Source organism: Hippopotamus amphibius, chromosome 4 (assembly GCF_030028045.1).
Source record: "Hippopotamus amphibius kiboko isolate mHipAmp2 chromosome 4, mHipAmp2.hap2, whole genome shotgun sequence".
NCBI classification, from domain to species: Eukaryota; Metazoa; Chordata; class Mammalia; order Artiodactyla; family Hippopotamidae; genus Hippopotamus; species Hippopotamus amphibius.
In genome coordinates, this window is record NC_080189.1 from 104,861,997 (window position 1) to 104,885,766 (window position 23,770).

Below are 23,770 nucleotides of genomic sequence, written 5' to 3' on the forward strand. Positions count from 1 at the left end.
CCTCTCCAAACTTACACCTGAGGTGGGGGCATGGGAAAGGCTGGGTGCACGGGGCACCTGTGCTCCCGGGGAATCTACCCCAGTCATGCCTCAGGCTCCAGAGAGGTAGTGACAGCATTTGGGGGCGACATTGGAATGAACACTCAATTAAACTGTGCATTTTTCCTGCAGTGCCATAGAACTTGTTTCCTTTGCTATTCTTTCTAATGTTAGATTTAAATCACATTTTGGTTTCTAGAAGGCTGTCGGGGAGGATTTTGGAATGCAGGGTCTGTGCTGAACAATGACGGGGACATCGTGCTATTATTGCCTACGAGTTAGTTAGTGGGATGACAATAGATTTTCCAAAAAGGCAAGTAAGGTGAATTTTTAGTGACGAGCCCCCAACAACTTGCAAATGCACGGCCAAATAAAGGACGGCTGGCGTCAGTGGGCACAACTGAGGCTCTCTGGCTCTCTTAGCCTCTAAACGCCTGCTTTCTTGCCGATAAAACAGAGCTACTAACCCCTGTTCGCGACGTGGTTAGGAAGATAAAGTGAGGTGGTGTGTGAAGCCGCACCGTGCCTGGTGTAAACAGTGGCAACACAGTGTGGGACACTTCTGAGTCCAAATCTTGGGCCCGTGTTTCTCTTTGCAACTTGAGAAGCTTCTGCAGAACGCTTGGTGCTTTCAACCGCAGCTCAGAAGTGGGGCGCTGTGGCCAGCGAGGTGTTCCACGGAGCAGCAGCGCCCCTCAAGCCTGCTGCTCCCCACGTGTGCTGACGCCCTGCACCCCAACACCCCGAGTGGCATCACCCCACACCCAGCAGGAAGCCCCTCTCTGGGCTCTGCTCTGCGGGGAGGGGGAAGAGAACAGAGATGGAGAGAAGCCACCCCCCGCATCTCCTTCAAAAGCTCCCATAGGATGCGACTGTGTAAAATCACAGTGAAGGGCCACTACTTATCTTCCCAAATGCCGCCTTACCCCTCTCCCCTCTGTGTCCTCTCCTGCTCGCTTTGGTACATTTACAACCTTTGGAGGGTGTCACAGCCGCACAGCTGACAAATTCAGATAAAACTAGGGAAAGTTCAGGCAACGTCCTGCATGGTGGCGGATGTGTTTTCCGGTGACAGCGGCTGGCAGGTCATTCCACGGAGGCCTGGGGGGCAGGAAGGGGATGCGTGTTGCCCTAGAGAATGGTGCTGGGGCATCAGGGGGAACACAAAGCAGAGCAGAGGCTTTGGGTTTCTGCTGCCCCCTTTCCTATTTCCTGTAGGCAGAGAAACCCGTGAACGGCCCCCTCCCGCCCCCACTGGGTCGTAAGCTCTGTGAGGCAGGCCCATACCTCCCCAACCCCCGTCTGCTCACAGTGGTACCCGAGACCAGCTCAGCACTGGCCTGGCCCCTGTGTGGACTGGACTGGAAGAGCATCTTGCAGCTTTGCAAAGAGAGCCTCTGGCTGCTGAACCGCTCACGCCACTGCTGTCAGCTTTGCCATCCTGGAGGGTGCGTGGCAGCCGGAGGGGGTGGCCTCCAGGGAAATAACTGCCTTCGAGAGAAACTGACAAGGCTGTGAGTCAAAAAGGAAACCAGCCCTTAGCACAGCCCTCACTAATGTGCCGTCTTGTGTCTTATTTCAGCACTGGCAGCTGCCGCTGGGCCGGAGGTTCCGCTCGTTGAAGATGTGGTTTGTTTTTAGGATGTACGGAGTCAAGGGACTGCAGGCCTATATCCGTAAGGTGAGTTTGTTTTCATTATTTACCTGGGTGACATTACGGAGGTCTTAGACTTTGGAAATGAGGTAAGATGTCTTCATAAGCCAGCATAAGGGATAGTTTGGGCTGTTGAGAGTAGGGCATTTATAAGATGCTCAGTGCACGACTCTGAGTCTTTTAGACACGTTCACAGGGACTACAGGTTATCACCCCAGGGGACTGTGGAAGTGACAACACACAGCTGCCCCTGGAGCCCCTCCCCCGCCCCGCCCCAGCGAGGCCCGGTCCGCAATGGCGGAAGTGAAAACGCAGTAGATTTTCCTCCAGAAAGCTGCCAGAGCGGGAGAGACTGGGCTGGGGGTGGGGGGGCTGGCAGTTCTTAAACATGACCTTGGTCTCTCGGGATGGGTCCCCGTAACCTGTGTTTAACCAGCAAGCACATGGCTGTGATGGACACTAGAAGATGGGAACCACAGATTGACTCCAAGCCCCATGACCCTGCTTTGTTTTTTTTTAAATTTTATTGAAGTAAAATTCATTTACTATATTGTGGTGGTTTCAGGTGTACAGCAAAGTGATTCAGTTTTACATATATATATTCTTTTTTTTACAAACTTTAATGAATGCCTATTTTATCTAGGTTACCTAATTTTTTAAAAGATTTATTTATTATTTATTTATTAGTTATTGGCTACATTGGGTCTTGGTGGCTGCATGCAGGCTTTCTCTAGTTGTATCAAGCAGGGGCTACTCTTTGTTGTGGTGTGTGGGCTTCTCAGTGAGGTCGCATCTCTTGTTGCGGAGCTTGGGCTCTAGGCATGCGGGATCCAGTAGTTGTAGCATTTGGGCTCTGGAGCGCAGGCTCAGTAGTTGCGGTGCATGGGCTTAGGCTTAGTTGCTCCATGGCATGTGGGATCTTCCCAGACTAGGGCTGGAACCTGTGTCCCCTGCATTGGAAGGCGGATTCTTAACCACTGCGCCACCAGGAAAGTCCAACATATATATATTCTCTTTCAGATTCTTTTTCGCTACAGGTTATTACAAGATATTGAGTAGAGTTCCCTGTGCTATACAGCAGGACCTTCTTGTTTATCTATCTTATATATAGTAGTGCGTATACCCTGCTTTTTTGTAACACGCGAGGACACTGAGTCCAGGGGAGGACCGTTCGCTTAACCGGCTACAGAAGGCCTGCCGATTTCCAGCCGGGCCCTCCCTTCCTCGCGGCCGTCCTCATCTGTGGCCCCACCGTGAGGGACAGAGGTCCTCCGAGGTCGTGGGGACGGAACACCCCTGCAGTCTCTGATTATGGTGACAGTGCAGCTGTGGGCAGGATGACCCCAGGCCCCTCCCCTGTGACAGGGCATGTGGCAGCGGGTGGCTCAGCGGCCCCACGGTGCTACCCTCATGGGCACCCGTCTGTCTTGCAAGGCTTTAGCGCCTGAAAGATCTCTGTGGGGAAGAGAACTAGGAAAGGCATGTGCGTGAGCTCGTGAGTCCTCCCCACTGTGGTACCTGTGCTCAGCAGTAATGAGGATACAGCTGCTCTGGAGAAAGAGGGGAAAACACAAGTGGTTTATCTCGCCAGAACGATTCCAGCCGGAAGCTCAGGGGAAGCTGGTGTGATCACATCACCGCTTCCTGAGACGCACTTCATGCTTCCCTGAGAGGGAGCGGCCCTGCCTTCCCAGGAGGGGACCGGGTGGCCAGTGCCTTCACCCCGGCAGGGGGGCAGCTCCTCAGGACCCAGTTTGTGGGGACCCCCTGCCAGCACAGTCTCTGGAGCCCTCTAGTGGCACCAGACTTGTCACATGCCTGGGGACCACTCATTCAAATGGCATTTCCATCCCAACACCTTGAGCTGCACGAGCTCTGCTTAGATGCTCCTGGGGCACTTGCTGGTGACCCCACACTGGACACCGGGATTTAGGACCAGCTCCACGTGCACCGAGACCTGAGCGAGCTGGCTCTCAGATCACATACTGTGTGAATCAGCTTCCAGTCTCTGTAAACATCTAGATGTTTACTAAGGGGTGGGTTCAGGGAGAGGGGCTAACCTTAGCCAGATGAGGTTCTCCCCTATGGTGGTAGATGCTGTGGAATAACAAACAGCCGCAGACCTGGAGCTCTGGGCTGGTTGGTGCATCAGAACCAGCCTCAGTTTCCTGGTCTGCACAATGGGCAGATGTCCCTTCCCTTTGCAGCACGTCCAGCTGTCCCACGAGTTCGAGGCCTTGGTGCGCCAGGACCCCCGCTTTGAAATCTGTGCAGAAGTCACTCTGGGGCTGGTCTGTTTCCGGCTAAAGGTATGTCTAAGTCGTCTTACTCGTCTGCAGTTTCTTTGTGACAGAGAGGAAACTGTCATGCATTATGTCCCTGCTCCAAAACTCACCTGAGCTCCCCAGAGACCTTGGATTCCCCCTGAATTTTCCAGCCTGCTGTCCCTGCCTCCCCACCTAGACTTCCCACGACATCCACCCTTCTCACTGGCGCCCAGACTTCCTGCCCGCGTAGACCCTGCCCCAGGATGCTTGCCGTCTTCCCCATCCATCCGTCCCTGCCACCGGAACCCTCCAAGGACTGGCCCGTCCACGGGCTCACTGAGCATGGTCCCGGATTGACATGGCATCACCTGGGAGCCTGTGGGAAGCCAGTCTTGGGCTCACCCGGGACGCGCTGACTCTGCACCCTACACACCACCCCAGGCCACTGGCGCTCACACAGGGGCCGGAGGAGCTCTGCTCCCTGAGGCTCCGTCGCTCTGCTACCCGAGGGCATCCACCACCTTTGCTGGGAATCGTGACCACGTTGCTCCAAAGCCCCAGGGGATCTGCCCACACAGGCCCCTTATCATCCTGCCTCGTGCGAAGGAAGACTGGTGGGGGCCCAATGCCCCGACCACTCTCCAGCTAGCTTTTTGTTTGCAGAGTTGACCCCGTCCTCCGGTCTCCTTGTCCAGGTCCACAAAGGGCAGCAGGAGAAGCCGCCATGGGCTCAGTAGCCTTGTCAAGGTGCCACCCAACCAAACATGGCCCTGGGCTCCCCCTTCCCTTCCCTGAAGTGATGCTTGGGGCTCTGAGGGCTGGCGGAAACCAGCCATGGGAAAACCTGGAAGCAAGAGAGAAAGCAGAGTCCTGACACAAGAGCTGGCAGGAGGTGTGAGCTTTGTGCAGGGCACGACGCAGTGACACCTGAGCACAGGTGTGCAGAGACCGGCGCCGGGCACCCGGATGCAAGGTGCCCGGGGTGACCAGGTGTGGCAATTCAGTCCACGCTGGCATCAGCAGTGTGTGTACTTGGACTTGTTTGCCATCAAGCAGTAGTTTTTGTTTTTACTGCCAGTGTTCTTGTAGGATTTTAATTTTTTAATTTTTAGCAGTTTTATTGAGATAAAATCCACATACCATATACTTTATCCATATAAAGTATACATTTTAACAATTTTTAGCCTATCCACAGGGTGGCACAGCTGTCACCAGAATCTAACTTTAGAACATCTTCATTTTCCCCCAAAGATACCCCACACCCATCAGCAGTCATGCAGCCCCCGTCCTTAGGGCCACACTGTGCTTTCTGTGTCTGTGCGTCTGTCTACTCAGGACATTCACAACCACGGGATCATCAGTATGCTGCCTTTTGTGACTGACTTCTTTCATTGAGCGTAATGTTGTCAAAGTGAAAACTTTTATTTTCCCCTCCTCATTTACAAGGACACTAAACCCACCTGTGTGGACCCTGCCCACTCTTCTCCTGGGTACCACGGTGAGCCCTCCTGTCCAGGAAGCCCAGGGGCTTTTCAGAAAGCAAAATGTTTCTTTTCTGAAACTTGTTACTTCTATTCCGTGAATTCAGTTTCCCCTCTAGGAAGAATTTTATCTAAGTGTATGGCTCATTTTTCTACCTCCACACCTGCTACCTTGTAAATTTTTTCTTCGCCCCATTGCTACCTGTTCTGGATGCCATCATCAGTGGCTCAACGTGTGCCTGGTCTTTATTTAACCTGAAGTGGATAAGCTGTTGCCGTGGTACCCATCCCCTTCCACTCCATCCTCATCTCAGCAGACCTCCCTGACCCCGCTCTGCACCTACTCAGTCCATCTTTGCTGTTGCTACTGTTGTTACATCTCAGACTATTTTCTGTCTTTGCCTCTTTGCCTCTGTTTAGGCAAATATTGTCCAATCCATTTGAAAATGGCAAACAAAATTTTCCTAAGTCACTTGCTTTTCTTTCCTGCATATGTAATTTTCAGGCCCTTGCTCATCTGTTAAGTCTTCCCGGTGAAATTCCATCACTTTATACCATCATTTCTTCTTTCTCATCCTCATCCGTGAGCGGGATCAGCTCTGCCTGGACCTGGTGCACATCAGCAGTTTCTGAATGGCCTTTGGCCCATGCACTGCCCACAGGGCACTGGTCAGAGCCCCCCACAGGCCGTTAGCCAGCAGCCGGGAGGCTCAGCACAGATGTAAGGCCAGTGTCCAGCACCCGGCTGACCAGGGCTTTTCTCTTCCCACTGTCCCCCCTGCCCTCGAGACAGAGCGAGAACACAAACAGTACAATCCACTGAGCGTAGCATGACCCAGGACGCCGGGCGCCACTTCCAAGGCCCTTCTACATCAACTATAAGATGCATGGGGGTGGAGTCACTGTCTGGAAACAGAATGAAGCCTGAGGCGGTGGGGGAGGGTGAGAAGAGTAACCAGACTGAGCAGACAGGAGAGGGACAGCTCCAGGTCTGTGTGACACACGCCTTTCATCTGGTCCGGTCAGTGTGGGTCACAGGCCCCCAGCCTCCCTGCCCAAGGCTGCTGGGCTGCTCTCTTCCAGAGCGGGGTTCACCGATGGCCCCTTGGTCCATAGTTCCGGGGCAGTTTTCCCAGATCCTAGCGAGACGTTGACTATTACACTTCATTTTCTATACGCTACTGTTGAGATTTCTTCTGTATGTTTCCCTTCACTGGTGCTGTTCGACAGGTCTGCTGTTTAAGCAGATCAGTTTGTAGAGAAGATGTCTAGGAATCTTCATTTTTTTTCTTTAAGAGCCTGGATCATGGGAGGCTCATCTTTTTACAGCACAGTAGAACATGAAGCAGTTATCTTGCAGGGGAGGCTGCTGTCTTTCAGGGCCACGTAACGATTACTTAGTTGAACTTTTTACCATCGCAGATGAAAGGCCAGTGGTGGGGCGGCTCTCTCGCTGATCTGGGGCTGTGCCAGCCAACACCAGCCTCACTTGGTGATGAATGTTTGGGTCCCCGTAGATCTGAGCACTGCCCCTCTCTCCCAATCCTTGCAGGGCTCCAACACACTGAACGAAGCTCTTCTGGAAAGAATAAACAGTACCAAGAAAATCCACTTGGTTCCCTGTCACCTGAGAGACCAGTTTGTGCTGCGTTTTGCCATCTGCTCACGCACGGTGGAGTCGGCCCACGTGCAGCTGGCCTGGGAGCACATCCGAGGGCTGGCGGCCGGGCTGCTGCGAGCACAGGAAGAGGAGAAGGCGGGTGAGCCATGCTGCGGGGGCCGGATTTCCTCCACCATAAAAAGCGGGAAATAAAACCAGGCCCTGTCGGGACTTCCTTGGTGGTCCAGTGGTTAAGAGTCTGCACTTCCAATGCAGTGGGCACAGGTTCGATCCTGGTCGCAGAGCTAAGATCCCACGTGCCCTGTAGTGAGGCCAAAAACAAAACAAAACAAAATAAAATAAAATACTCTCCATTAAAACAAAAACAAAAGCAAAAGAATCCAGGCCCTGTCTGGTCTGGAGAAGTGGAGGGAACATGCCCTGTAGTGAGTCTTTAGAAACTTCAATAGATTTCTACTTTGTACTCTTTTATTCAAGACTGTCAATCATGTATGTCTGTAATTTCCCCTCAGCTTTCTTCAGTGTTCGTAGAGGCAACTTACTATCATAACCAGCTTATATATTAAACTGGCAAGTGGTAGATGAGTGAAAATGAATGAAAGCATTCAAAAGGGAACTTGACAAGACTGCTGATTTACAGTCAGGAAGAAACAAATTCATGATGGTTCATAGAAAGAGAACGTTTAGAATACTGGGCATCGGTTACAGGAACCCTGAAGACAGCGGGCAGGTGATGTGTAGGGAAAATGTCTGCACAACGCAGCATTGGAAACAAGTTGGAATGATGTCTGTTGAAACACAAGCACCTTCAGAGCCTTGGCATTAGGTTGTTTTAGGAATGTCATTACACTGGAGTTTGTCCACCGTCTTGTTTTCTGTCTTTTTTCCTTTGGTCCCACTTGGAGGAGGCAGGTGGTGGGAGCTTCTGCTTCTTTCTCTCTCTTTCTCCCCACTGCCCATCTGTCATCACCCACGGGGAATGTAGAACCTTAGCGTGAGATGGACTTAGTCTACTGATGGCATACAACTTGATCTGGGCTCTTCATTTTAACTGTGAATACCTGAGATATAATAGTGCTCAAAAGATCAGAAGTTAAATATTGCATTTCATTCACGTGAGCCGCCCATCCAGGCTTCCGACCTGTGAGGTCAGAGACCGGCCTCCTCTGTCAGGGCATGTCCTGAAACACCATGTGCTCTTCCTGGCTCTGCAAAGCCCTTTCCGAAAGGTGGGCTTCTCGTAAGCTGAGGGACCCCCTTCCCAGAGCAACTGCACAATTACAGCTGGAAGGTGTGGGGGAGAGGAAGGTGTGGGAGAGAGGAAGGTGTGGGGGAGAGGCTCACAGTTCCAGATTATTCCACTGCTCCACTATAAGCGTGTGTGTGTGGTGGGGGTGTGTGTATTTATGTAGGGGAATAAGGTATATTCAAAACAAAATCGCATCAGGCAAACACTCCACAGGAACATTTCTGCAACCCTGTGTTTGCATATCTCATCATATCTTATTCCCATATGCCTGAAACAATACAGAAAGGAGACTCTAGCTCGGAAAAATGATCAGAAAGAGGCACGTTTCCGATAGAAGTCACAATTACTGTGGAGTCATTACACTTGCTGTCAATTCCAAATGTTAAAAAAATAGACTTAATTTTTTATAAATGTAGGATACAATAGTAAATCACAATACATGTATATTGTTTTGATAAGATTAATTAGAGTGATGAAACTCTTAATACCTTGATTTTACTTGTGCTTATATAAGGTTATATCAAATCCAGTAGTCATGGTTCTGAGAGAAAGACGGGACTATCCCTATTTTACAGAAGGGCCCAGTTTCTAGTTGACTAATAAAATGTATCCTAGAGAAGCCAGATTGGCAGTAAAAGCTCATTTCTTCTGGTTCAAACTCTTTTCCATTTCACAGTTGGAAAAAGAGTATATTCCTTCTCTGTGTTCAAATGAGGAGTATACAACATTCTGATTTTTACATTTGTTTGAATTTAGCCATATGTTCATGTTCTTTATTTCCCTGTAGAGATGAAAAGTTGAAATGATCTGAAGACTGGAGTGAGAAGGAAAAATGTACCATCCCAGCTCCATGGAACTGAGACTGTATGTGGCCCACGCTTCTTTCTCCAGAGTTATCCAGAAAGAAGCTCGTGATTACGTCTGCTCAGCCTCTCATCAATGAATAAATATTTGCTATAAGTTAACTCCCGTGGATATAGTTTTATTCATTATGTGGCTATGACTTTTGCTGATTAAAAAAAATCATCAGTTTCTGTGGCCTTGAAGTTGTCAGAGGTGGTAAAGGCTTATTGGAATATTTTCCAGGGAGATCTGTGATTATGGGACCTGAGATTATACCTGTGGTCTTTAACTTGTTCTGTCATGTGGCTTAATGCTTAATAAACAACATGAAGTGTAACCATAGTTGTGTCTGGTAGACATCCTGTTCTACATTGTAGCAAATTGATTGTTAGAACCTGCACTTATCCTTTCAAAATAGCCAAAAATTTGGCATTTTTGGACAGCACTCATTTAGTCAACAAATGTTTATGGCTTGCCTAGTATATGTCAGGCACTGTTCTTGATGTGATAACAACACATGAGTTTTGCTTGGAGATGACTCCAACTTCTAAAGAAATGAATTCAGAACCAAGATGCAGCCAGAGACCAAGTTCTGTTGGTGTGATGGGAAAGACTTCTGGAGCCTTGGTTTTCTCATCTGACCAGTCCACCTGCCCTGTGGTATCATGACTAATAAACACCTGAAGATGCTCTTTACACATAAATATCAAGAAGATGCAGTTTTTATCCAAATAGCCAATCTTTGTTTGAAACCATTTTTGTCATGTGGCTTAATGCTTAGAAACATGTATTTTAATCCCAAGACTAGTTCTTGTCCTTTGGACACTATGGAATTATCAAAAGCACTCAGAATGGGTCCTTGGATTGTTAATAGGGATATTTGAATTTCAAAGACCTCTTTTTATTTGTGTGCATGTAATTGAATTATCTGTTTTTCGGAAATCTGGAAATATGTCAGATGGCATGTGGTCCCCATCTCATTTGGTCAGATGGTTTGTTCTCCGCCCATCAGTGGACCAGACCTCACCTCCATCACGGTGTGGGGATGTGGGACGAACCACGGGGACCCACTGGGGCCACCGCATTAGGAGCTGCAGAGGGCCGAGCGCTCAGATCAGTGTTGAGGCTGAGGTGACTGCATTTTACAGTGAGGTTGTCTGCACCTGTCTGTGCTCTTAGTTAAGATTGCTGCAGGGCCCCCAGCTAGGCCCCAGAGTCAACAATGCAGCCATCAGCCTTTTGGGAGGGGCTCTGCCTAGTCCATCCACAAATGCAGGCAGGAGCCCAGGTGGTAGGTGACTGTAGGGATGCTGCTGGGAGGCGTGCACGGACAGGGACAGGAAGTGAGCTGAGTGAATGGAGAGCCTCCTCTGAAGTGTCTGGGTTGCTTCCTCAGGGATTCTCAGACATCAGCTCGGATGCTAACCCAGCAGGGATAGAAGTTTGCTCGAATTCTGGCTCGATTCTAGGAAACTTGTGGCAGTTCATCCCACCTCCTGACCTCTCTAGGAATCTCTGTAACGTAGCAATCAGACCCCACACCACCCAGCCTAGAAACAGGAGGACATACTTCCTCCCAGTTTATTTAACACACATCCTCATGGCACGTGCTCTATGCCAGGTGCTGTTGTTAATATGTATAATATTAACTTATTTAATACTTATTTTAAAGCTCTCAACTCTTATTCCCATTTTAGAGATGAGAAAACTGAGAAATCAAGAAGTCTAGTGACTTGTCCGAGTGAGACTGGAACGCAGCACCCTTACCCACCTTTTTTTTGCTTGGGAGAATGGATTATTCTAATAAAACTTTATTTTTTCAAACAGACACAGAGGCAGGACCTCATGTTTAACACACACAGACTTATGGATTTTTTCAAAATATAAAACAAAGTTTATGAAATTTTTTCCCCCACTTTTTGTATTTGTAACACCATTAGCACAAGGACTTTGGCAGTAGGTGGGATGAGCCGTTTCTCAGGGTACCCGGCAGTGAGGACATTCACTCCCTTCTGGGAAAAGCCCACCTTCACCTCCCAGGGTAGAGTCCTGGACCCTGACCCTACCTAGATAACCCCCAAATAGCCCAATGCGGGGATGTTTTTGAAGGTCTGGATTATGCAGCCTAATCCACCTGCAGGGCATCTTCATCTAAATCTCTGTTTATCTAGTGTCGCAATGCAGCGCACAGACCACCAGGTGGTATTTCCTGATAAGCAGTACCTCCAGTTAGTGTTGGGAAAATCCCAGATTGATCTGGACACAGCTAACATCTCGATACCAAGAAAACGTTTTCCTTATGACACTTCTGACACCAAGTGAAAGGGTTTTCCCTCCTGGCACCAAAAACATGGAGTCTTTTCCAACAGCACTTCTCCATCTGTCTGACAGCACCTGCCTGGAGTGAGGGTCCCATCCCACAGGCTAAGGGTTCGGTCCCACAAGACCCTCTCACCTCACCACTAGCCTGGGACCTGACTGACCCCTATAAACTGGGGGTTCCCATCACCCCTCATCAGGATCCATAATTGGCCAGAATAGCTCACAGAACTCAGGAAGTCACTTTGCTGACCTTTGCCAGGTTATTGTGAAGCATACAGCGAAGGAACAACCAAACAGAAGAGAGGCACAGGTGGGACAGGCGAGGTGGTGTGGCGCTCCCACGCCCTCCCCGAGGGCATGGCTCTCCCAGCAGGTGATATGCTTACCAACCTGCAGGCGCTACGAACCCTGTTGATCAGGGATTTTTACGGAGGTTGCAGTAAATCATTGGTTGATTAAATCATTGGTCATTGTGATTAACTCAATCTCTGGCCCCTCTCTCCCCACTCAGAGGCTGGGGGGTGGGATGGGGCCGAACATTCCAACCCTCTCACTATGGTGACCATCTTCATCCTTACTCTGTCTAGGGACCTGCCAAGAGTAGCATCCTTAGAACAAAAGAGGTTGCTGTTACCCACAGATTCCCAAGGGATTTAGGAGCTCTATATCAGGAACCAGGATACAGACCAAATACACAGTCCTTATTGTACCAGACCTAAGGCATCTCCTGGGGTCACATGTCTCCTCCCTAACATGCAGTGAACAGCCAAACTTCCTGAAACCAGAGACTTTCGTTTGGGCTGACTCCATGCCAGACACAAGAGGAATCTGTAGAACAGCCCAGACAGAAAGGAGAAGCAGGAATATTACTCAGCCATAAAAAGAATGAAATAACTCCATTTGCAGCAACGTGGATGGACCTTAGAGATCATCATACTAAGTGAAGTAAGTCAGATAGAGAAAGACAAATATCGTATGATATCACTTATATGTAGAATCTAAAAAGATGATACAAATATACTTATTTACAAAACAGAAATAGACTCACAGACATAGAAAACAAACTTACAGTTACCAAAGGGGAAAGTTAGCAGGGGGAGGATAAATTAGGAGTTTAGGATTAACATACACACACCCCTATATATAAAATGGATAATGAACAAGGACCTGCTGTACAGCACAGGGACCTCTATTCAATATTCTGTAATAACCTATATGGGGAAAAAAATCTGAAAAAGAATTTTGATATATGTATAATTGAATCACTATGCTGTACACCTGAAACTAACACAACAGTGTAAATCATTTATACCCCAATATAAAATAAAAATTTAATTTAAAAAATGTTTTTTAAAAAAGGAGAGATGGGTTGTCACCGGGTGGCCCTTGATCATCACAAGGGACACAGAGGAAGGAAGACCCAGAGGAAGCAGGTTTCAATCATCCATTGACTTCACACCTACCAACAGACTCAGCAAATTAGCAACGAATACGGCTGATCTTTATTCAGAAAGCCTGTAGTTGAGGAAAGGAATGGAGATTGCCTGATGGCCTTTTTTAAAATAATTAATTAAGTAATTTATTGGCTGCATTGGGTCTTTGTTACTGCGCTCAGGCTTTCTCTAATTGCAGTGAGTGGGGGCTACTCTTTGTTGTGGTGCGCAGGCTTCTCATTGCGGTGGCTTCTCTTGCTGTGGAGCACCGGCTCTAGGCACGCAAGCTTCAGTAGTTGTGGTGCAGAGGCTTAGTTGCTCCGTGGCATCTGGGATCTCCCCGGACCAGGAATTGAACCTGTGTCCCCTGCATTGGCAGATTCTTAACCACTGAGCCACCAGGGAAGTCCCCTGATGGACTTTTGAGCTTCTCTGAATTGTTTTATTGCTTCTCTGAATCATATAAATCCCCAAGTATCAAACATTAGAACACTTTTTGCCTCTTTTTCTTTTTTTACTGCATTTGATATCAATATCTATTTCTTCACTATCTCTGTGTCACTTGCCATCAACTATACTTGTAATAAGTAATAGAAAAAATTAGTAAGAAAGCCCTGTGAGAGTAAGTTACTTGCATGAACTGGATACATTTGGAACTACCACTTTATTGACAGTGGAGTGTGACTCCACCGGTGAAGATGCAAACTGGATGGTTGAGGAAAGGAGAGAAGAGGAAGAAAAGAACAGAGGGCTCACTTACAGGAGACCCCGTGAGTCCAAAAATGTCCAGAATGCTGAAATCAAATCCAGACCCCATCATTGGTAAGAGGTGGCAATATTGCCAGGTCTCATCAGAGAGGAACCCAGTCACACGAGGAGGGTTCAAACAAAGGATATCTACTGGGAAAGATGTGGAGGAGCCTTACTTGGTGGCTGTCTTTAAATCTTACACTCACTCTGACAGGAAGAGTGTTTGTGCCTCCAAAGAGCAAGTGACACAGAGGGAGACAGACGCTGTCAACGTAAAAAGTCGGTCAATCAGTAAACAGAATGTGTTTTCTCACAGGGCAGTAAATTCTCCACCACTGTGGGTGTTCACTGCCCACAGGAAAATTGACGGTTGAGAAATGGTGCAGGAAACATCTCCAAGGGCCTGAAAACTACATAACCTTTAAGCTCTCTTCTGTATCTGAGATTCCAACAGTCTATGAAAATAAGAGAATCCGGCTAAATTCCAAAGTAGAAACACCACCAGGAGCATGGGTTATTTTTCAGTGACAAGCTCTAATCTGGGCAACCCATGTCCAGCAAAGGGCTCGCCTGGCCATAACAACACCACCCAACATCTGGGCAGTGCTCCCGGGAGGCCAGGCTCTTGTGTGAACACTTCAGATGTCAGCTCCATATATCACCCCAACAGCGCATGGAGGTAGATAGTGAGAAGTGGAGCCAGGATTTGAACTCTGGAAAGCTGACTCCACCATACCTCTGCCATAACAACACAGTGTGTTAGTTTCCTAGGGCTGCTTAAAAGGACAGAAATTACTCTCTCAGGGCTCTGGAGGCCAGGATCCGGAAGTGACAGCGTCAGCCAGGCCATGTGCCCCCCAAAGCCTCCAGGAAGGCTCCCTCCTTCCCTAGCCCAGCCCTTGGCAGCCCCAGATGTTGCTTGGCTTGTGGCTGCATAATTTCTATCTCTGCCCCTGTTTTCATGTGGTTGTCTTCTCTCTGTGTCTCTCCTCTTCTTCTTTATAAAACTGCATCGGTCGCACTGGATTAGGGTCCATCTTAATCCAGAATGACCTCATGTGAACTCAATTACATCTGCAAAGAGCCCATGTCCAAATAAGGTGACGTTCACAGATACAGGGGGTTAGGGTGTGGATGTGTCTTTTGGCTGGATGCAATGCAACCCACCACATCCAGTATCAAACTGGAAGCACCAAAAGTGCGGACTCACACTGGCAGTGAGGCTCTGGAGGAAAACAACAGAAGCAGATGGTTCCTTCCCCGCTCAGCCTGCCCCATTTCAGGGGAGGCCCATCTCCCCACTCACCAGCTCTGTTGATGACAGCCATGCCAGGGAGCCTGTCAGAGCCCTCACGGGTCATTCAGTGCGGCCAGGGAAAACCTTTCACTGGAATTATGCATCCCATTCACTCCAGGTCCACACACCCCTTGCTCCTCTGATGGAGGCAGGAACCCATCCCCTCAGTCCTTCATCCTCATTCTGCTTTCTTCCTTAACACTGAGAGAGGGAGCTGAAAGGCTGTACATCAGTCAGAGTCCAGCCACACTCAGGAATCCCAACAAGAAGGAATGACCCTTGTCCTGTCTGCTTCCACATCCCCTCTACCCCATCTACCTACCTGGTCCTACTGACAAGTACACCTCCTTGAAAATTAAAGCGACTCTCCTGGCAGATGGGGATGCACATTGGTTGGGGCCATATTCTCCCTCTGCTCAAAACCAAATGAAATCACTGAAGAGTGCATTGACATTTGTTGGAGACCATGTTTATAATATTCATGAACAGGGAAATAAGCAGCCAGCTCCCAGAATCCCTCACGCCAAGAAGTGGCACTGTTTGCTGTAAGTGAAAACTTCTTCCCTTGCAGGTTCAAAAAATTGTACCCAGGAGAAAACAAAACAAAACAAAACAAAACAAAACAAAACAAAACAAAACAAAACAGCCTATGGTCTCAGAAGAAAGTTTAAGACTTGCATAGCTCAAGCACTAAACTCTTACAAATTATGCTAAAGTATTAGGACAGTTTTCTAAAATATCCAATTTGTAAAAGAAGAAAAAGTGTTGCTATGGCTTATGGGTTTGAATCTCCAAAATAGCATTAATAAGAGCAATACATATAATACAGCATCACAGCTTCTGCTGAATGTCTGAAATGTCCCAGCTACTACTTTAAGTTTAGATCTCAAATGAATCATAATCCTTATGGTAGCATCTTGAGTTAGAGAAATTCATTCCTGTTTTATACATGAGGAGGAGGCTGAAGTTCAGAGAGGGTACGGAATTGAGTTCGATTTTTGCCAGCTACGCAGTAAGAAAAAAGTGCTGGATTTGGAAATGCTTTTCTATCAAACGCACAAAAGTAAAGTGGCAACACTATTGTCACATGTTGGAAAACTGGCAACCATAAACGTACTTCAGTACGTGAACAATATTCTTAGGAGGCTAAGACAGTGGTTTATATGAATTCTCCAAAATACCATCACTAAAATTTTGGTGATGAAAATCACCAAAAATTGCAAACTACCCAAATAGTATTTATATGCTAATTTCTAAATATACAAGTAGAAAAACAGCTAGTAAACAGACAGCTGAGTTTGTCTTGAGATAACGGTTTTCATTTTCATTTTCTTTTATTTTTATTCTGGGTAACTATAGTCATTAGTAAATAGCTAATAAACTATGAACAATTAGAATAAAAATTCTTTTATTACTATCTAAGCCAAGAGATGAATAGTGAGCTGTCGTTTTCCCTCGTCTATTTTAAAAAAGGTATTGTCCAATCATTCCTTTCTGTTTAGTTTGTGCCCATTTTTAAGAATCTTAAAAGAAAGGTCTTAAAAAATGTTTTGCCTCACATTTCTTAGGTCTTGCATTTCGACGTTATGTGCTGTTAGCTGCTCCTCGCCCGTCCTCTTCTCCAGTGCCAGACACTCACTTTCTGGGGAAGGGGTACCCACAGGGCCCGGGAGCCGGGCGAGCAGGGAAGCCGGGGCTTCCCCAGGAGGGGACTGGCTCCTCCTGCTTCCAGAGAGGTGTGCTCGGGGGCAGAGGTCCTTCCCCAGCGAACTGGTTCCTTGGGTGGTGGGGACGCCCTTGGCACACGCAGGAGGCGCCAGGCCGGGTAGGAGTCTGGCAGGATGAAAGGTGGGGAGACGGTCCTTTGTGGCCCCCTCAGGTCACGCTCTCAGACCTCCACACCTCCCAGGTGACACGGTGACGGGAACGACCCGTAGGCGGCTGCGAGGGCTACTCCGTTCCTCGTCCTGCCCCAGGACGCAGTCCGCGGGAAGGAGGGCGCGCTTCCTGTCTTCCAGGTACGCGTCCCCCAGGGGGCAGGGAGGAAAAGGACGCGGCGGCCCGGCGAGGCGGCCACCCGAAACGTAGCCTCCAATTCTCGGATTCTGTCCAAAAACGCGTGGGGCGGGGCTGGGGGCGGGGCTGGGGGCGGGGCTCCGACCCTTCCCGGGGGGAGGCCGTACTGCTCCGTCCCCGCCCCGTCGTGAGCTCCCGCCTCGCCGCGCGCCCACGCTCGCACAGACAGACGCACGCACGCACGCACGCACGCACGCACGCACGGCGGGGCCGAGCCTGGCCTCAGCGCGCAGGCGCACAGGGTCCGCGCGCTTTTCGGAAGCTGCAGGTGGGCGGGCGCGTGCCGCTGGGTTGCAGGGGGGCTGAGGCTGGCGCGGGGCGCGGGGTGCAGAGCGCGGCGCCGGGAGGGCTGAGGGGCGAGGGGCTGCCCGAACGGCCGGGTTGGCTCGGGAGTGTGTTCCCGCGGCGGGCGCGTCCCCGGCGGCGTCAGGTGCGGAGCCGGCCTGTGGGGAGGGGGCGCCTCGCTGGGGCCGGGGCCGCGCCGGAGGGGAGGGGGCCGCACCCGGGGTGCCGGCCGGCGGGCGGTGGGCCGGCCCGCCCCGCGAGCGCCGCGGTGTCCGCCGCCCGCGGCCCTGTCAGCGCGGTGACCGCTGGCCCCGGGGACGCCCCGTTCCGCGTGCGGGGGGGACGGTCGGTGTGGCGGGGAGCTCGTGCCGTCTAGACGCACACCACATCCTTCAGCAGGCAGGGGACATCCCAGAAGAGGGGAATGCAACTCGTGCATCACTGCCTGTAGCGGCACAGCCCTAGGCAGTGGTACCCAGGGCCAGGCTGTGCCGCCGGGGTCGCTGGCCAAGCCGTCCTTGGTTACCTGTGTCCAGTTTGTTGGGCAAATGATTGCGTTGAAAGGAAGAAGTAAGACTTGGGGAGAGAATGTTGAAGACATCGGAGAGGGTGGAAAGGAAAGAGCAGGGTATTTGGGGAACAGTGGCTAGAACTCTGAGCCTTTGGAGGAATCCCGGTTTTGCAGATGATAAGATGAGATGAAGCCGTGGAATAGGAACAGGATGTCCATAGTAACGGGAGAGTTGGTGAGAAATGGTTTCCAAATCTCCTCTCTTGCAATTGCTCATGTCTGGTTTTGCATAAAAGAGATTTAAAAAGGGTAAAATGGAGTAGTGGAAAGAGGGATGAACTGTTTGTCGGGCGATGTCAGTTCTAGTTTTGACTTTACTGTTTTAAGCAAATTAGGATCTCACTAGGCCTTAATTTTCTTTATTTTTTCCAAAAATATTGCAAAGATTTATGAACATCTACGTACAATGTGATAGATTCTTTGTAGGGTTTAAACAAAGCTGTATTAAACATGGCTCTTGCACCAAAAGAACTGCTGATTATTAAGCTATATTTACAGGTAATTTGGAAGGTAAATTTTAAGATACTGAGTTCATGGTTTTTACTTTACTGCAATACTCTTAGAAAACTTCAAAGTTTTCTTACAGATTTTTCTTGTGGATTGGCAGGTAAGTTCTACACATCCATCAACATGATACATTCATCTACAGTTCTGTTTAACTTAATGTAGGGAGGCTTATAAAACTAACAGAAAAACTCTAAAATAAAGCAGTTTACTAGCACACTTGTTCACATATTTCATATATCACGATAGCTTCGCTTTTTAATGCTTCCTGTAAAGTTGGGAAATTGTGAGAGATTCTGGGGCATCCTATTTTAAGTGCTCATTGACAAATCCTTGAAAACATTTAATATGTGACATTTGTTTGTATTTGTGATCCATGCTGCTGTGGCCTTCGGTGGCAGTGTGAAGGGGCATTTTGTACGTGGTGAATTACACACTACCTGCAGTGACATTGCTCATGTGCGAATTCTGGCACCATTGCTCACTGGCTGTGTGACCTCAGGCAAGCTTCTGAACTCTCAGTCTCAGCTTCTACATTTGTGCAGTAGAGATGATAATAGTAATTTTCAGGTATTTTCATATGCATTATTTGACTTGATTCTCACAATGATTTCTCTCCTTTTACAGATAACACTGAAGGCCCAGAGATTGGAAGAGGAGTGCATGAGGTCATTTATCTCATCTTCCTTGGAGACCAGGCTTGGCTTGGTTGTTCTGCTTTGCATGTCCCTAGGCCTGTTGTCCTTCCATGTTGCCTTTCTTTTGCTGATTAATTTTAAATCCTCTCCATCTGAACCTTGTGAATGTTTTCACAGGGAAAATTATTATGTAACTAAAACAGTTTAACTCAGAGCATTATTAAGTCAAGTCTTTAATCTTTTATATCTTGAATGCTTAAAAGCGATGTTTCCCCTATAAATGACCTTTCCTTATAAATTTAGCTTATAAATGAGAAGTCCAGTGTACCTTTCTTCAGATGAGCAGAGACTTTAAAAGTATGTTTAAAGTAGTATGTCTTTGTTTCCTTCTGGATGCTGATTCTTTTTCATCTTTGTCATTTGTTATAGAACCTCTAAAATGCAGGCTTCTGGCTCCAGGTCTGTACACCTGAGTGACTGGCAGAAGAATTACTTTGCAATTACATCTGGTGGGTGTACATCAGGACAGAAGGCAGACGCGCACCGAGCGCAGATACTCCGCATCCAGTATGCATGGGCAAACTCTGAGATCTCCCAGGTCTGTGCTGCCAGACTGTTCAGAAAATATGCAGAGAAATATTCTGCAGTTATTGATTCTGACAATGTTGAAACTGGCTTGAATAACTATGCCGAAAACATTTTAACTCTAGCAAGATCTCGGCAAACTGATAGTGACAAGTGGAAGTCTGGGTTGTCAGTAAGTAATGTATTCCAAATGCGTCACGTGCAGGAGATGATGCACGCCGGCAGGAGGCACAGAGACTCTCTGCTGGCACCTGTGGACGCAGCAGTAGTCATCCACAAAGAGGCTGCGGTCTTGGAGCTTCCTAAATTTAGTGTTTGTGGTAGTTCTGGGGAGAGCCACCCGTTAACTAACTCAGCCCGTGGTGCCAACAGGACCCAGGACTTCCCAGAGGGCAGTGCTTCTTTGAAGTGCCCTCAGAATGCCCAGCCACCTCTGGTCACGAACACCACTAAGACGTGTCCTGCAGTCTCAGTACCTTTCGGTGAGTCCGCCACTGCAAAATTCCATGCCAGACCATTATTTGGAAATGTCAAAAAGGAAGATGACAATTTCCCGAAAGCCAACATAGGACTAAATGTGTTCTCATCCAATCAGTCTTGTTTTGCTTCTGGCTGTGAAAATCCCCGAGAAAGGAAAGCTTTTTATGGTTCTGGCGCCATTGATGCCCTTTCCACCCCAATAATGAGTAAGGCTTTTAGTAAAACAGAAGATAACGGCCAAAGAGAGGACAGCAGCCTGCCTGCGTTTAAAACTGCAAAAGAACAGTTATGGGTAGATCAGCAGAAAAAGTACCACCAGCCCCAGCGTGCACCAGGGTCTTCGTATGGTGGTGTGAAAAAGTCTCTGGGAGCTGGCAGATCGCGAGGAATATTTGCAAAGTTTGTTCCCCCCGTACCTAAGCAGGACGGGGGAGATCAGGGCGGAGGGGTACAGTATAAGCCTCATGGCGCAGGGGCTGCAGATCCAGCACAGCCCGTGGACGAACGTCTGAAGAACTTGGAGCCCAAGATGATTGAGCTGATTATGAACGAAATTATGGATCAGGGGCCTCCGGTAAACTGGGAAGATATCGCGGGCGTGGAGTTCGCCAAAGCCACAATAAAAGAGATCGTTGTGTGGCCAATGATGCGGCCAGACATCTTCACTGGCCTGCGAGGACCCCCCAAAGGAATCTTGCTCTTTGGCCCTCCCGGGACTGGTAAAACTCTGATCGGCAAGTGCATTGCCAGTCAGTCGGGGGCAACCTTCTTTAGTATCTCTGCTTCCTCCTTGACGTCTAAGTGGGTGGGCGAGGGGGAGAAAATGGTTCGCGCGCTGTTTGCGGTCGCACGGTGTCAGCAGCCAGCTGTGATATTTATTGATGAAATCGATTCCCTCTTATCTCAGCGGGGAGATGGTGAGCACGAATCTTCTAGAAGGATAAAAACCGAGTTTCTAGTTCAGTTGGATGGAGCAGCCACATCTTCTGAAGATCGCATTCTAGTGGTGGGAGCAACCAATCGGCCGCAAGAGATCGATGAGGCTGCTCGGAGAAGGTTGGTGAAAAGGCTGTATATTCCCCTCCCAGAGGCTTCAGCCAGGAAACAGATAGTCAGTAATCTGATGTCCAGGGAGCAGTGCTGCCTCAGTGAGGAGGAGATCGACCTGGTGGTGCGGCACTCTGGTGGGTTCTCGGGGGCTGACATGACGCAGCTCTGCAGGGAGGCCTCTCTGGGTCCTATTCGCAGTTTACAGGCTGCCGACATTGCCACGATAACGCCGGATCAAGTTCGACCAATAGCTTACAGTGACTTTGAAAACGCCTTTAGAACTGTGCGACCTAGTGTATCTCCAGAAGATTTAGAGCTTTATGAAAACTGGAACAGGACTTTTGGTTGTGGAAAGTAAACGGGACACTTGAAATTAAAAATAGCATCTTTGTAGTCCAATCTTTCCATTTTTTAGCATAGGAAATGTATTAATTGTACATCAAATGTATGTTCTGAATTCTGTACCTCAAATAAAATAGAATAACAATACTCATCTTTTACGATTGATTGACATAGACTGTGTTAACATAAGCTCAATTTTCCTTCCAGTTAGTAACTGATACATAAGCCTATTCATACAAAATGGGAATGCACTTGTTTTGTTGCTAAGAAGTCTCTTCAAAATGTATACTGTGAGGAATACTGAACTCAAATTGAGACTTTAAAAAAAATCTGGTTTGTATATGAGGATGTATCTGACTTCTATGCATCTTTTATTGAAGAAAGTTTCTTCTGAGGATCACATAATTCTTAGTATTGGCTAGTATAGTGGTTTACATTTGAAACTGAGCATTTCTTACTGTTGCTTAATAGATATAAAATCTCAACCTAAGCTAGAGTAAAAGTCCAGTTTTTACTTTGTTCTGGATTGTAACTTATTGTGGTTTTCTTCCCTCACCGAGACTAATTAATCAAAACATGTTCAGAAATAGCCAGGTGTTATCTAATATCAGAGATGTATCCACAGAACTGAAAGGGAAAGAATGTTGTGTTTCTCCAGGGGGTAGGTGATGTTTAAAATTAGTGTTTTATTTGACACTGCAGCCTGCAGGGTTGGTCTTTTTCAGAAATAAATGTTTTCAGATTTTTAAAATGGACTGTTTTGTTTTCTAAATAATGCATGTTCTGTGTAGAAACATTAGAAAACAGAGGTGAACCAAAGGAAGAAAATAAGCCTCACTGTTGCCATACTACTTTGAGGAACATGCTGTTGGCACTGCAGTGTCACTTCTGGATGTTTTCTACGTGAGTGGAGTGGTGCTGTGCATTCCTGTTTGTAGCCTGCTTTTTTTCTTTAAAGTATGTCGTCATCATCTTCCACATTGACGTACTCCTCCAGCATCTTCCCTTAGACGAGGGCCCGGGATTCCATGGTGTGGGCGGCCTGTGATTTAGTCAGCCTTCTGTTATAGGGCATTTAGGGCAGGTCATTAGGGTCACCTTTTGTTTATTGTAAACAAAATTATGTTAAATGCCTTAGCGATCTTTTTAAAAAAATATACATTTCTTGAGTATAATTCTTGGATTAAGGATTTCTAAGGCTTTTGGCACGTGTTCTAAATTGTCCTCTGGAACAGTGGTACTTGTGAGGGATTCCCGTCTGCATTGAGTCAGAATGCCTATTTACCTGAACCGCGAGGTCGTGGACACTGTCCAGCTGCCAGTTGGACAGTATGCAGGTTTCGCACCCATCCACTCATTCAGGAAATATTTCTCAGATGCCAGGCAGTGTTCCGGGTGCTGAAAGTAGACCAGTGAACGACAGACAAAAGTCCTTGGTCTCATGGAGGTTACGTTCAGGTTCTAATATTTTCTCTTGAGAATAATACAATTTAAGAAATGTAATTTGAAACTTTTAGTAGGTGGATTTAGGCAATTTATATGTGGTTTTGATTTTTATTCTTGGTCTGTCATTTTTATGCTCTTTTAAAAGCTTTATTTCTCCAACTTTTAGTTTTTCCCTTTGAAGTATATAATTGTCTTTTATTAGAATTTGGATGTTAAATCTCGTCCTAATTTTTTGTTGTGTCTTTTAAAATCTTAAAGCATTTCACCCTATTCATTACTATCTTTAATTCTCTTTACAGATCACTTCCACCTGCTTGGATCTTACAATTACTGTAGTTATTCAGATTTATCAGCAGTTGCCCAGAAGGTGTTAGTGTTTTATTTAGCTCAATAACTTGGTCTTAATGTTTATTAGTTTTTTCTCAACAGCAGCTTGTACTGGTTGTGACTTTCAGCTCCATTGATCATCAGCCAGAGGGCCACGTCCCTCTGTAGAACTTCTTTTAGATTTTGTCCAAGAGAAAAATGATCTCATTGGCCTGACTCATCTTGGATTAGGCAGAGTCCATGTCCCTGTTAGACTGTGAAATGGCCCCTCCAGAATTGTCTTCTCTGTTCAAGGGAGACTCTAAACCTGAAAGGAATATCAAGTAGAATATTTTAAAGCTGTAAAGAAAATTTGAGCTAGGGAGTCACTTGGCAGTTGTTTCTACATTATATGTTAGAAGCATCCTTTCTCTCACCCTTTTGTGATTTGCAGTATGTTTCTGAGGCATTTGGGTAGGAAATTCCTGAAACTTAGACTTGAGATTTCTTTCTGTCTCTACATTATGAATA

At 47.6% G+C, this 23,770-nt stretch overlaps 2 protein-coding genes across 10 annotated transcripts in view; both read left to right on the forward strand.

Moving 5' to 3' along the window:
* Positions 1 to 9,481, forward strand: part of DDC (dopa decarboxylase) — a 68,086-nt gene extending 58,605 nt beyond the window's left edge. For all 8 annotated transcript variants that reach the window (XM_057731821.1, XM_057731822.1, XM_057731818.1 and 5 more), the window contains 4 exons: positions 1,622 to 1,720; positions 3,901 to 4,002; positions 6,994 to 7,201; positions 9,099 to 9,481. In XM_057731821.1, coding sequence (XP_057587804.1) covers positions 1,622 to 1,720; positions 3,901 to 4,002; positions 6,994 to 7,201; positions 9,099 to 9,112 — 423 coding nt within the window. In that variant the 3' untranslated portion in view covers positions 9,113 to 9,481. The remainder of the gene's footprint in view (positions 1 to 1,621; positions 1,721 to 3,900; positions 4,003 to 6,993; positions 7,202 to 9,098) is intronic.
* A 7,762-nt stretch (positions 9,482 to 17,243) lies between these two features.
* Positions 17,244 to 21,632, forward strand: FIGNL1 (fidgetin like 1). Of its 2 annotated transcripts, XM_057730333.1 has the most exons (3): positions 17,244 to 17,300; positions 19,020 to 19,060; positions 19,460 to 21,632. In XM_057730333.1, the coding sequence occupies exons 2-3, from the start codon at positions 19,056 to 19,058 to the stop codon at positions 21,501 to 21,503; spliced, it is 2,049 nt and encodes a 682-aa protein (XP_057586316.1). In that variant the 5' UTR covers positions 17,244 to 17,300; positions 19,020 to 19,055; the 3' UTR covers positions 21,504 to 21,632. The 2 variants fall into 2 exon arrangements, with proteins under 2 accessions (XP_057586316.1, XP_057586315.1); XM_057730332.1 differs by lacking the exon at positions 17,244 to 17,300 and having other exon boundaries at positions 17,691 to 19,060.
* Positions 21,633 to 23,770: the final 2,138 nt, after the last annotated feature.